The sequence below is a fragment of the Dicentrarchus labrax genome, unplaced genomic scaffold (assembly GCF_905237075.1).
Source record: "Dicentrarchus labrax unplaced genomic scaffold, dlabrax2021, whole genome shotgun sequence".
NCBI lineage: Eukaryota > Metazoa > Chordata > Actinopteri > Moronidae > Dicentrarchus > Dicentrarchus labrax.
In genome coordinates this window covers 18859896-18873642 of record NW_026136715.1, presented here as the reverse complement: position 1 = coordinate 18873642, position 13747 = coordinate 18859896, and the positions used below count along the sequence as shown (strand labels likewise).

Genomic DNA, 13747 nt, shown 5'->3' with positions numbered 1-13747 from the left:
ATTCTGACTGACACTCTTATAATAAAATACAGGAAAGGAGTCCAGTTGCTGTAAACCGGTGAAGTGAGGCCTGAGGGCCAGCAGGGGTCACTGAAAGGGTTTGAGGAGATCTTGAGAAAACACAGTGTTGTTGACTGTGTGTTATGTTGTTGACATCAGTAACTTTCACTCTGCTTACTATTTTTTTGTTTTCACCACTGTTAGATTTGCATAAATCCCCTTTTGAGTCAAATCTGGCTTCAAAACGGTGATGCCCATGAAAATATATGAGACCCTGTGTCTCATACTGTTATCGAAATCCATGACTAAAAGTCGCTGACTCACTCTTTACTTAATACTTCCTCCTGCAATAAACACGGACAAGTCAGTCAGTTTTATGTCACTGGATTTTTTACTTCCTTTTTGTAAATTTATCACCTACTCACCGTCACTCCTTTTGAGCCCTTTGGACAGAACCAACCCAGAGGACGCTGCAGCCACTCACATGACACACATGCTCTTCTATAATGCATTTAGACACACAGTACAGACATTTGTGTGCTTGTGCTAGAGTGTTTGTGTTTGTTTACATGCTGGTATTTACTCAAGACAGTGAAAACAGGCCCCACTTGGCTCCACTTCCTTGTCCCAGTGTCTTCATCTGTAGCGGCCTGCTGAACGAGGACTGGGCTGGTTTACATTAATGACAAAACCAGTCCCAACTGTATTGTTCCTTTTAAGTGGGGCAACCCTGTTGTTCTGGGCGCCTCATTACGGAAATTTCCTAAATATGAAATCCTATCATATCTTAGGTTAGGGTGACATTTAGGATTTTTGGCATTACAGAAACAGTTTCCTAACTGTATTGAAGAAAAAAACATATATTATCTTAGGATTGGAATTGAGCTATCACAGAACTGTCCTAACCAAATAATTTCCTCAGTAAGGATGGCATAGACCCTGCCTTAAATTCAAAATAACTATGTTGTATCTGAACATAATCATGGTTGTTACCACAATGTAATTATGAGAACAATTTTGGAATGCAGTTTCGAGGAGACATGGTGCATGTATGGCAGCACCACTGTTGTTAGACCTGTATGGCAATGACAGTGAAGATGGGGAACAACGTGAACACCAGAATATAATGACTGAAAGGCAACTCAAACTATATGACACTTTAATTTTCCAAGACTGTGTATTAATGGTATATCTTGACTGCCAAGACAATTTTGAATTGACCAACATGCTTTTGTGCTACGTCCCAACTCATCAAAGCTAAAATAGGATAGATAGGACACAGCCATGAGTTTACGAAATCACTCCTGTAATAGGAAGATAGGATTTACTCTCCATCTTTATAAGTTAAATTAGGGTAGGACAAGCATTTAGGAAAATGTTCTACAATGAGGCCCAGATCTCTGGGGAGGTTTTCTTCCTCCTAAGCTCTTGTCTGGTTCCTCCATTTACCATACACATACTCTTCCCCCCCACACACACACACACAGAGGATAGACAGAGAACTACTGTGAACAAGTCTTGATTACATCTGGAAGTCTGGCTTGATCTCCTATCACTGTGAGCCTGTAATCAAATTAAGTGATATGTCAGCAGCCTCGTAACCTTAACTTGCTATGAAATGTGGCATTATCAGATTATTTAATCAGTGTTCTGTGCAGTGTATATTTATTTCAAATAAAACCATACATAAATCAAATAAAATAATGATTTTAATCTTGATTTTGCCGTTGTAATCCAACTTGTAAACTCAGTCACATCCACTAATGTGTAATTATTGATCTTGGTTTTATTGCTGCTATACGAGAATGTTATTACATTTCCCAACTGAATGTTTCCCTAACAAGTAGTTCAGTTCATTTCTCAGGTGGAACTTCACCTGACACGCCTTCCCATGTCATACCTCTGATATCCCAGAGTACATTTGTTATATTTTTCCCAGCTGTGGGTGGATTACCAGAAGGGTAATTAATTTAAGAGAGGCAGCATTGCTAGCCATACAGTAGCTGTCTCATGTGGTGCTGTATCATCCTTATCTTGCCCCAAAGGCTCAGCCACCGTGAGTAAGAGGAGGAAGTTGCACCATGTTGTATTGCGTAGAGAACTAAACAGATGCTTGAGGTAACAAGTCCAACACAGAGCAAAGAAAGGAGGAACTGGAGTGACTCACCAAAATACTGTTGAGAAATCAGTCACCTGAACAGAGTCAGTAGCACACAAAGGTGATCTGTGTTTAGTATGGACCCCGATTGCATTACAGTGGAGGTAGTGAACCATCCAGCATCTCCATCATTTCCTCTTTCTCACACTGTCAAAGCTCCTCTCATTCATAAATTTCCTACACAACCACAAATCTGACCAATCAACTTCCTTCACGCAAACTAGGCAGTTGTTGAATGTTGATCTTTAAAGTTGACAGACACAGAACCCTTAAATATTACCACCTTATAAAGTTGCTGTTTTACACCATTTGGCAAACAGTTGCCCATTTAAACATCCAGCAGAGGCAGTGCAACATTAGTTTTCATTTGGTGTTTTTGGTGGCCTGATACATTTTTGTAAAATATTCCTCCTCCTTATAGCTCCCCCCTCCATCAACTCCTGAGGTGCTTGATGTAGGAATGTAACGTACAGTAGTTTTTTTTTTTGTTTGTTGAGATCTGTAGCACTGAACAGTAAGGTCAATTTGCATCCGTAAAACCAAAACAATGAATTAAAAGAGGCTAAAATACAGTTTCAGAGTTGGCTGATAATTTTCTGAAAGTTTGTAATTGTGAGCAATCCCTTTAACATTACATTTAGTAATTTACTCATTGTAGGATTGGGCTTAATTTTTGTTTTGTTTAATGTGCATTTGAATCTAATCCCAAAACTTCCCTCTATAGTTTCAGATTCTTTTTTAATTGATTTTTATTGAACCTTCTGCTGAAGATTGGCACAACAGGACTACCAAATATGGGATGTCATCTTTATTTCATTAAAAGAAACTCTTTTATTTTCATATATATGCATCCTCACACCTTTCAGCCACCAGCCCATGGACATACAGCTCAGCAGTCATCTTCTGCTGCCATTGTTCAAATAGTTTTCCATGTTTACTGCACAGTATAAAACATCAGAAGAGAGTGCTACATCTGTTTAGACACAACTGTGTAAATGTGCAAGATGGAAAATGACTGTCAAACATAAACTCTAGAATTTTAAATTCAATTAGTCTTTTTTTTTGTTCATTGTCCTCAGCTACACTGACAAGGCTTCACGAACAGCAGAACTGGATGAAACAAGAACAATTTACATAGAAACTTTTTTTCATTTCGTCATCAAGTACCCTGTATTTTACAGTCTTTATATCATTTCGGTCAGAGAACCAGACTGTTAATAGCAACTAGTCAACAAAAACAAGTCCCATCCTAGTTCACAAAGAACCATTTACACACAAAAAAATAGAAAAATGATCATTTAGCTTGAATCCTTCATCTCGTGATTCTGGCGTTGAGGAAGGGAAATGAGCGCCTTCAAAAACGTTAAAATAGCACCTGCCCACAATGCGTCTTATAAAGTTTTTCTTAAACCAGGAAAAAAAAGAATCCTGTCCCGTTTAAAAAGTGCAATCTGTCCTGTAAAGGCTCATCTTTAGAAAAAAAAATAACATGTTCAGGTGCACATGGAAGACAAATGTCCATGATGTAGATTTAGCTGTGATGAAGCTGATGTCTGATGACCTCACACGTTGGTGACCTCGATGCTGGTGAAACCACGGATCGGGCTTCCCTCGGTTCTGGGCGGAGTCTGGTCTCGAACTTCCCGTGGCAGGGAGCCATAGCTGCTATGGCAGCTCAAATCCCGCCCACTGCGGGCTTTGGGGCTGAACCCTGTTGGAGGCTAGAACAGAAACACAAATACACTGACACAAGGCTTTTTTTTTTACATTGTTTATTTTCATGGGGGGAATATTCTCTGTGTAAGCCTAGTTTAAGTTTTGTTCTTATACGTTGTCAGCCTGCTGCCATACAGGTTGTCTCGTGTGCACCTTTAATGTTGTACTGCTGCTGTGTCAAATCTGTATTGTATTCTTCTAATATTTTTTAATGTGTTTCTGAGTATTTATTCTGAGTAAAAGTGACCAAGCTTGATTTGGATTCTTAAAAAAAGAAAAAACCAAGTGAAATGACTCATGAAAGTTTCTATTGCAGTAACTTTATACCCACCTTGACAGCTCTCCTTCTCAGCGAGCCTTCGTCATCAGTGTGCCGGCCGGTAGAGCTGGGTGGTCTGCCCAGGGAGTTCTGGCGAAGGAGGGTTGGTGGTGTTCCTAGGCCCAGACGCTCATAGTCCTGCTTGGCATCCGCCCTGCAGGGAAGATGGGGAGGAGGAGAGTGTTGGGGACAACTGCGAAGACACTAGAATACTTCTTTGTACAAAATCTACAGACAAACACAGTTTATGTTATCCAAGATCGACAGTAGGGTCTGTCTTGGTGTCGTGTCTCCTCTCACCTGGCCGAGCCAATCAGGGTTTTCATCTCCTCAACAAGGTGTCGGCGGACCATATGCTTGTTGTTGGGGATCCCCAGCGCTGTTGCCATGGCGTCAATGTTAAAAGTGGGGTCAAGTACCATGACAGCACCGTGAACTCCACTATTTAGAAGATTTTCTGCAAACTCCTGGACAGGTGGGCGGAAAAAAGTTACTTGTTTCATTCATAGCATCAAATCTAGAATTCTCTGATGTAATACCGTTGCCATTACTGGTTAAATGAAAAGGCACTGATATCAAGAGTCTCACAAAAAATATGTCAAATGTGCTCCTGGAAAAAAGAATATATTGATTTTATTTGCTGATGTCAGTATAAATTCACACACCCCAAGGATATTAACAGGAAGTCAGTCCAGACGGCCTTATCTCTGCGCACTCTGAATGTGGTCATGCTTCATAATGGAAACATGTGTTCTTATGCCAAGACAGTAGACAATGTTGACTGGGGAGATTCATATTACACCACAGAGGCTGGAATCTGAAAGGCTTTGTAATCAACTAGTAGCAGCTTAGAAGTACAATAACAAAGGCCTTCTATCACTCTGTGGAGATAGGGAGCGCTGAGTAAACGCAAGAGCCCAGATTACCCACAATGCCAAGTGATAGTGTCGTTCTAATGCTCAATACATTAGTATCTCCTGATTATTAATATTTTATTAAAATATTTGTTTGGTTGCAATGACTGCTGGGCATGTTTTGCTTGAAAATTTGTCAGCTTCAGCTTTTTCTTTTAGAATGTGAGTTTAAAAAGACAATATATATACATAGTGAGTGTTTTACATGTGTTCAGTCTTTCTCTATGTCCCCACCTTCAGGTCAATATCTCTGATCCATTTGATGACCCGATGAGAGGTCCATACCAATGGATCCACGTTCTGGTGCTCACACTGTATCCGGCGAGCCTGCAGTGCCTGGAAACCATTTTCACAAACAGCTTTTACTCAACGGATCACCCGCCACTAGAGCACAACCAAGTAAATTCACTGTTATCCTCTGCTTGTGGACACACTGTGGACTTACGTACCTCCTTGTCGAAACTGAGTAAGTGCAGCAGTTCGATGCCCAGCAGCAAGCTGACCTGGTGGAACTTCTTGGTGATGTTGAGGTGACGTTCAAGGTCACGACGTGTCAGGGAGTTCAGCATGCGCCCGTCCACCAAGTGGTTGTGAAAGGCTTGGGAGTATTGAGGCAAACCCACGTCGCTTAACCAGGCCTTGGCCACCCAGTGGTGGTCCATATCTGCAGCCTTGGACAGCCTACAGACAAACAGTTTCTTAAAGGGTCACTTCACTTCACATATAGAAACATACTTACATTTTGTGGTATCCATACATGAAGATATAACAGTGGTGTGGATTTATGGATTGCAATGTCTGTCGGTCGATCCAGACTTAAATATCTCAACAGCTATTAGAAGACTTGCCATGATATTTCACACATACATTCAAGGTTCCCAGAGGATTAATGTATTTTTTGGGCCTTTATTGATAGGACAGCTCAAGATAGATAGAAAAGGGGAGGGGGAGGGAGTGACACGCAGTCAAGGGCCACAGGTCAGCTTCCAACTCACTGACACTGCAGCAAGGACTCACCCTTGATTCCTCTGACTTTTGCTCAAACACCACCATGAGGTTAAGATGTGTGGTTTGGATAGAAAGGTCTTGACAATTATTGGATGGATTGTATCAAATTTGGTACAGATGTTTCTTTCAAGATGAACTGTAATAACTTGGTGATCATTAATCTTTACACCAACACCCTCATCAGATCCAAATTGTAACTGTTCTAGGAGCAGTGGACAGCCCCTGTGTGACACTTAAGGACCAAACATGGGGATAACATGCAAACTCCCCCATTCAGAAATTGAACCCTGGACCTTCTTGCTGTGAGTGCTAATGACTCAGAAACCATGCCACACGTGTAATAGGAACATTAATGATATTGAAACAAAAATATTACAGGAAATGCAAAACTTAAATTTCATTTCCTCATAGTTAAGGTATTGTGGTGGTGTAAGGGAGAGTGATTCTGGAAAGGTATATTGCCATTGAATGTTGTGTAATCCAATTCTTTGAGGACGCATAACAAAAAACCTGGACACAATAGGTTTTCTTTGTAAGTGAGGTGGAACTGACCCTTTAATCTATTTAAAATTGTTGTTCATAAAGGCAGGCCATACTGTGGACAGATGACTAAAAAGACACATTCATATGGAAGTGAGACTAACCTGCTTCTGTTGGAGGTTGTAACAGTTGTACAGACAGTGAGACGGAAGCTTCATGTCTAAACATTTGTATTTAAAGTCAATATTATGACTCCAGAGAATAATGGGATGATCCCGGACTACATGTTGTGAATGTTGTAACCGTATATCACCAACAGATGGCCCTCTTGCACTACCACATAATGTACAGTTTATACAAGAATTCTGTTTCCCTTCCTCACCCTCTACCGTTCTCAGCATCTCTGTAATCCTCAATGGCTAGGCGGAGTTTCCGGCGATGCATTAAGCTGCTGACACCTAAACCCAGCTCCAGGTCTTCATCTGTTAGTCCAAGTAAAACCTGCAAAATATCAAAGTAGCCTGGTACAATTTACTGCAGCCTGTAATTATGTATGTAAAATACAGAGTGAGTCCACTTCATGTGAGAAATTTCATTCTACCTTTCCACTCTTGACGTTTTCTGAGCAGGTGCGGATGTACATGGGCATCGCCATGACAACTTCCAGCCAGGCCTGCACAGTGCCCGCCCTCCACTGGGACATGGGGGTCGTCCTGGCCAGCTCCACCTGCTGGAGGCGGTCCAGCTGGTCCTCCGACCCATCTGACAGGCTAAGGCTGTGGCGGGTGGGGCTGGAGAGGCTGTCCGAGTCTGGGTGAGTGGGTGAGGGGGAGACATGTGGGTGATGTAGTTGAGGGTGTGAGTGAAGGCAGAGGTGGTTGTGGGTATAGTGAGCAATGACAAAACAAAATGTTAATTTCAACGTACTGTAACAAATTCAAATGAGTTGAACAGAAAATCAGCCCAGTGGAAAGAACGTAACTAGATGGTGAGTAATATCTTCTAAACAAACATGCTTTTAACAACATCCTAAGCTTTTGGCTGCATGTCAACAAGCCATGCGCTTGCCAGGGATGCTGTAAACAAAGTTGCCGCTTTTAAAAACAAGCTCCTCACTTAAGAAGTCCATTACATGGACAGCTGTTTAAGCTGTAGAATTAACATGACTCATCTGTCTAAATTAGCCTGCAGCAACAGCTTGATGGAAACGAAAATACTCATATTTTGATGCATTATTGTCACAGGAAATCTGCCACACAATATCATAATTTACTTTTATTTTTAAATGCTCCATAGATTATCCCCTATAGTCTTGCATTGCTTACCTGTTTTGTTACAAGATTGGGCCAAATGTTTCCTGTTTACATTTTTCTTTGTCAGATTTCAATGTCTGGAGGAATCAGGCCAAGAAAATATTGGCCAATACCACAGTTCATTTAGTTTCACTGAGAGACATTTCTCTGTATTTACCAGCAGGTGGAAACATAGTACCAGTTTTAGTGCTCAGCAGTTGGTAAAGCATCATATATTGCTTTTAATATTGAACATAGTATTATTGCTCTGTTTGCTCATGACACATATGTGTGTGTGGAAAACGATTATCCACCTGAGGTGTGAGGTCTCTTTTTAATGTTTTGTTTTTCACTGACAAATAGTTGTGCCTGTGCAGCATCACTTATTTTTTTCCTATTTGATACCAAAAATGACATACCTCAAAGTCACCTGTCACCTCTAACCCTTTCTGGAAAACCTCTACATCAGCACAAATACTGCACTGATCTTGGTGCAGTCCTCAGAATATAGCAGTACTCTGTGGCTCTCCCGCTGACTGTCATCAAGGCTAAAACTGCAAGGATTCCTGGGATGCTAATGAGTCTTGGACAAAAACCACAGAGAGTTCAGTCATAAAGGATGCAGTCTTTGCTCTACTTGTCGGATGCTTTACTCGCCAAAACATCAATTTTGTTATTGTTATTCCAGTGGAAAAATAAAGATGTGAAATTGAATGATGTTTTCTATCTGAATCATTCAGTTTGAAATTTTGCTTGTCAACAGGTTCTTTGTTTCATCTGTGGTTCTGTCTGTTTGTGTGTCCTTGTTCCAAGCAGAGACAGCAAATGGAAACCTTACTTTCTGGCAGGCTTTACTGTACAACTGTGTTTACTCAAAAAGAGATTCACGACTGAATGATTATAGGTACCAAATAAACTGATTCTTATTAAACTCGACTTCAGCAATTCATCTCAAGCTGGAAGCTTTTATGAGCCCGTCTAAGAGCAATGCATAAACTGAAGGTGCACTTCCAAGAGCTCCTCTGAGAGCAATTCATATTAAGCTGAATAAATCTGCTCTATGGACAGAAATGCACTCTTGTCCAGATACAAGGTCTGTTCTTCACTCCGGAGAGAGTCCTAACAAAGGTATGTCACATTAAGTACTGCAGAATTGACTGTCTGACATCCAGCTGAAGGCCAAACTGTTGGAGACTGGAGCCTCTGTGACCTGACAGGTAGGTCCTCCTGTGGGGTTGACCCTCTTATGCCTTTTTAAAACCCACTGAAAGCAGAGTGGGCCAGAAGATCATCCGACGGCTATGTAGCCGATTACTGTAAATAGTTTTTGTGTCTTTAATCTGAGGCCATGAGTGTTTCTGTAAACACTGCGATGGCTTACTAATCATTTTGTATGTAGACATAAGTCATACGTACACTTCACATAAGACACAGAAGACTGTTTTGCTTAAGCAGTCGATCGTTAAACATGCCCGTCAATAGCCAGTGTAATGGATGTCACTGCCACTACTGCAGTGTTTTGGATGCAGCAGGTAGTGTTCTGGACCAAGACGCACATCATACATTTGTCAGAAATGTGACATTTTCCAGATTTACCATGTTTAAAATGTTACAGCTGAATGTCAAGAGCCTAGATGGACATACGTTCACAATTCAAGAAATATGATTACACCATAGGTGGCTAGCCAGTGCTGTCCCTAGTACACTGTATCTGGAGAGTAAACTGGCTTAAAGGAATAGATCAATATGTTGGGAAATGCGCTTATTTGCTTTCTTGCAGAGGGATGAGAAGATCGATGCTGCTTGGATGTCTGTATGATGAATTTGAAGCTACAGCCAGTCTGTTTTTAGCCTTTGCGCTTAGCGAATCGAAGCAGCTTGAATTCTATTTAAAGGTAGATAAAAGAATAGGTTTTACATCCTTGGGAACATGCTTATTTGCTTTCTTGCCAAGAGCTAGATGAGAAGACTGATGCCTCTGATGTCTGTACAGTAAAAATGAAGTTACAGCCAGTCTGCTTCGCAGTCTATGCTAAGCTAACCGGCAGCTGGCTGTAGCTTGCAGACATGAAAGTGGTATCAACTCTTGACGAGACAGCAAATAAGTACGTTTCCCATAATGTCGGATGTTAAATTTAAGCGGCCACTGTGAAGTTTTGTGAAGTCTATAATATCAGAATGTCATAATAATATCAGTTCAGTACACAGGAAAAAACATTTGCTTTTGCCCCAGAAGCATATATATATGTATGCATATATACAGTATATACACTATGGCACTCAATTTTTGCATCAGAATTAGATTCAACTTGAAGAAGTGCTTAATCCCAAGGTCATTTTGTGATGTGTTAGAAGGCATCTGCAAACACAGCTTGCAACCCAACAGAGCTAATATCTAAAAGCAATTGGGACTGGTGTACCTTGGTCTCACTGAGTCTGATTGATTACTTCTTGGGTCACTTCACTGTGTTGAGAGTCCAGAGGAGGTCAGACAAAAGGGGTCAGTGTTAGAGGTCAGGGGTTCAAATCAAAGCAGAACAATTATTGACACCATGTGCTGACACATATGAGTTCTGTTCCGACAATCCGACATGGCTTCCTTTCCCCTCGCCTCTATATTTTCGTGATGATTATTGATTGCGGTATCACAGGAAAGAAGAGGAGAAAATGCTCTTCGGTGTGTATATGGAGTTCAAATTGGGAAAGAGAGGAAAGGAGGCCATTTGGAAGCTTTTGGGATGCAGTCCTCTCACAGATGGACTTGCAGGACTGAGGGAGGCTAACACATATGTTAAAGATGGCAGCCCCCCCAGCATAAAGGGACCAGGATCAGGATTAGAGCCATACCACAACAAATGAACACAAACACACACAAACATTAACACAGGGAAAGAGAGGACAGCCACGTGGAAATTCAACGTTATTTATTTTATTTTAAAATAATCTTATTTTTCTCATTAAGTTCTTTTAAGCGTAATTTTGTTGCCATGCCTTTAAAGGTTCGCTACTGTCCACTTCTAAACATCTCAGGACCTCACAATAGAAGTCCTCCACTGAGGCCTACATCTTTGACTTTAAATAAAACTCTTTAATAATATTATTTTTTATTTCTGTAATGTTATCTCATTTACAAAAAAGTAAAATATTTGAGGAAAATAAAAAACAACAACAGAGAGACCGTGGCTCAAAACATAATAATCATACAATGTTTTTCATTTGATATGTTTTTTTTACCCCCATCAGCAGAGGGTCATAATGGTTAGTTAAATGAAAAAAATAAAAAATAGCCTGGATTTTCATACATTTCATTAAATGTTTAATGAAATAAACTGATTGAGCTGTAGTTCTTATACATACAATTTAATACATGGTGACTTATGTTTGAATTACCTTAATGATTCACCTCTACATCCAAAATCTGCGAGCCCAAATGTGGGTTGAGCTAAGGGTTAAATGATAATCCCCTCACTGCTGCTTACATGGACGCCCCTTTTGACAAGCTCTGTGGTTAAATACAGCTCCAATGTAATCTGTGACTCTATAGTGTTTCAGATGAGACAAATACCCAGTGTTAGTTTAATATCAGGGAGAGAAAAGATTTCCTGGGGGTGGCAGTGCAGACTCCGGCTCAATCCAATGAAAGGATGAAAATAATCCAATGTCTGTAGTCATTCTTTTGCTTGAAGAAATGCTATTAACCTTTGGCACACACTTAATTGCCTTTTTCAGCAATGGCCTGAACTCTGCATCTGATTTTTTTTGGCAAGTTCACAGGGTCATGGGAGAAGGTATGCATTTGCTTCAGTTTGATTAGCCTGCTTAAGTCTGATTTTTAACCTCCAGGGTTGGCACTCGTTATTGTTATAACAGTTCATTTAACGCCTGCTCCATGCTCGGGCCTCTGAATTGAAGCTCTGATTTTCTGGTAAAATATCCATCCGCCTGATATCTACTATGTTAGTATAATTGATGTTTAAGCTACCACTTATTTTGGGATACTAGCTTTCTTTTTTTAGACCAACTTTTCCCAGAATAATTCTACTCCCAAAAGTATTAATAAAACTGTATAGCTACAAGCTACTGTAAGATCATACAGAGGGAAAACGGTAGAAAGCCTCATGAATAAATTTAATAATTATTTAATAATTTAAAAAATTTAGCGATGGGTTTTCTTTGTTACTGTTGACTTTGCGGACCTTTAATATTTCAAAAGTATTTTTGCATACAAGAGCCTTGTAGGTGCAGATTAAACCGCTCTATGTTTGCTTTGGGGTGTTAATCTCTTGAACATTAATCATAATGTTTTCTGAATAACAAATCTAATAACTTCATTTGAAATGGAGGAAATCATGAATAAACACCATGAAATCAGTAACTGACCTCTCTTTTTTTTTTTTTTTTTACAGACAGTTTATCACCTCCTCAACAACATACCCAGAGAAAGACATTTCTGTTTAGTAGGGTTTTATTCAACATGCATTTAGGGACTGGGACTATGTGCATGCATGTCACACATGTACCTCAGGCATGTACCTTCTATCTTAACAGATAGAAAACACGTTTCTTATATTTCCTGTTTGGCTTCATGATGCCGTGGAACAAACTGTTCTGCATAGAAAGTTCGTTCCTCGCTTAGCAGTGTCTTTGAAGGCTCATTTGAGCAAAACATCAAGGAGTGCACAGTTTTCTTGGCGGATTGAGGGATGTGTTGAACAACCAAATTGGAGGTGGATTTGAGGAGTCTGCATGTTGCCGACAGGAAACTGTTCTCATCATGGCAGTGTGGAAGGAGGGGGATGGACCAAGCAGGACAATAAACAGGGAGGAGTTTAAGTTAAAAGGTAGTGAGGGGAGGGGAGTACATGTCAAAAATAACAAAAGGCATTCAGGACAAGGAGACATTTACACGCACAAAGTGCACATCAACTGTTGTTATTTACAAGTACAGCAGTCCTTCAAGTTTCCAGTTGAGTGAAAACAAAAAGTCAAAATGTAAAGAACAATTAAAAGATCCAATAACACAGCCGTTTTGGAGGGCAGATACAATAGAACATATCCACATGGTCGCTGTGTCACACTGTCCACTCTATTTACAGGACTGTACATACATACAGGTGCAATTTGCTCGTTAAGGTTTACACTTCAGCGAAGCAAGAAACGCCTCCGGCTTCTGACATGGCCTCTGACCATGGACGACACACGCATGCACACACTCTCACACGCATACACACGCAAGTATGCATGCATGTGAGACTGCACAAGCACACACATTGTTATAGCTGTACACACTGACATCAAACGCACGCCCATCCTCTCACGCTCGCGTTTTAACACAATGCTGTCTTCTGATAATTGCCACAGAGGCTCTCCGGGTGGCTCGCTCGGACATGTGTGCTTTTTTACCAGTCTGCATCTTCCTCTATGTAATAATCAGGCGTTGAAGTACCATCAAACAAACCGGGGTCGAGGGATTTGCGCTGCTTTCCCCGGGCGAAGACACGCGACAGAGAGCCCAGCCCCATCTTCTCTTTCTTCTTCTTACGCTTCGCCTCCTCCAGATCTTCTAGGGACTGGAGGAAGAAAGAGAAAGGGAGAGCAGAGGGAAGAAGAAGATGAAGAGATGGGCAAAGGAACAGAGAGATGCAAGAGCAGAGAAGTCAGCGAAGGGGTGCAGAGTGGGCGATAAAGACCAGGATAGATAAAGATCACAACACAGAAGGGAAATGACACTTGACATGCTGGCAGACATGCACTTATTCAACAAACACAACTGGTTTTTCACATAAATTCAAGTCACAGCTGCAGAGTGAGTACACGACAGGCTGCGTGGGGCAAACATGAATTCAGCCAGAACGATGGC

The 13747-nt window shown here is 40.8% G+C and overlaps 2 protein-coding genes across 3 annotated transcripts in view; both read right to left on the bottom strand.

Annotated features, from left to right (window-relative positions):
- Window positions 1–2951: 2951 nt before the first annotated feature.
- On the bottom strand, window positions 2952–10709 carry LOC127377765 (kazrin-A-like). Its single transcript, XM_051425944.1, has 7 exons — window positions 7197–10709; window positions 6978–7096; window positions 5557–5788; window positions 5342–5443; window positions 4494–4660; window positions 4206–4347; window positions 2952–3879 (listed from the first exon to the last, which is right to left on the bottom strand). Exons 1-7 carry the CDS (start codon window positions 7296–7298, stop codon window positions 3721–3723), a joined length of 1023 nt encoding a protein of 340 aa, XP_051281904.1. The 5' UTR covers window positions 7299–10709; the 3' UTR covers window positions 2952–3720.
- Window positions 10710–10796: 87 nt separating this feature from the next.
- LOC127377764 (kazrin-like) overlaps window positions 10797–13747 on the bottom strand; it is a 163111-nt gene continuing 160160 nt past the window's right edge. For both annotated transcript variants that reach the window (XM_051425942.1, XM_051425943.1), the window contains one exon: window positions 10797–13457. In XM_051425942.1, coding sequence (XP_051281902.1) covers window positions 13287–13457 — 171 coding nt within the window. In that variant the 3' untranslated portion in view covers window positions 10797–13286. The remainder of the gene's footprint in view (window positions 13458–13747) is intronic.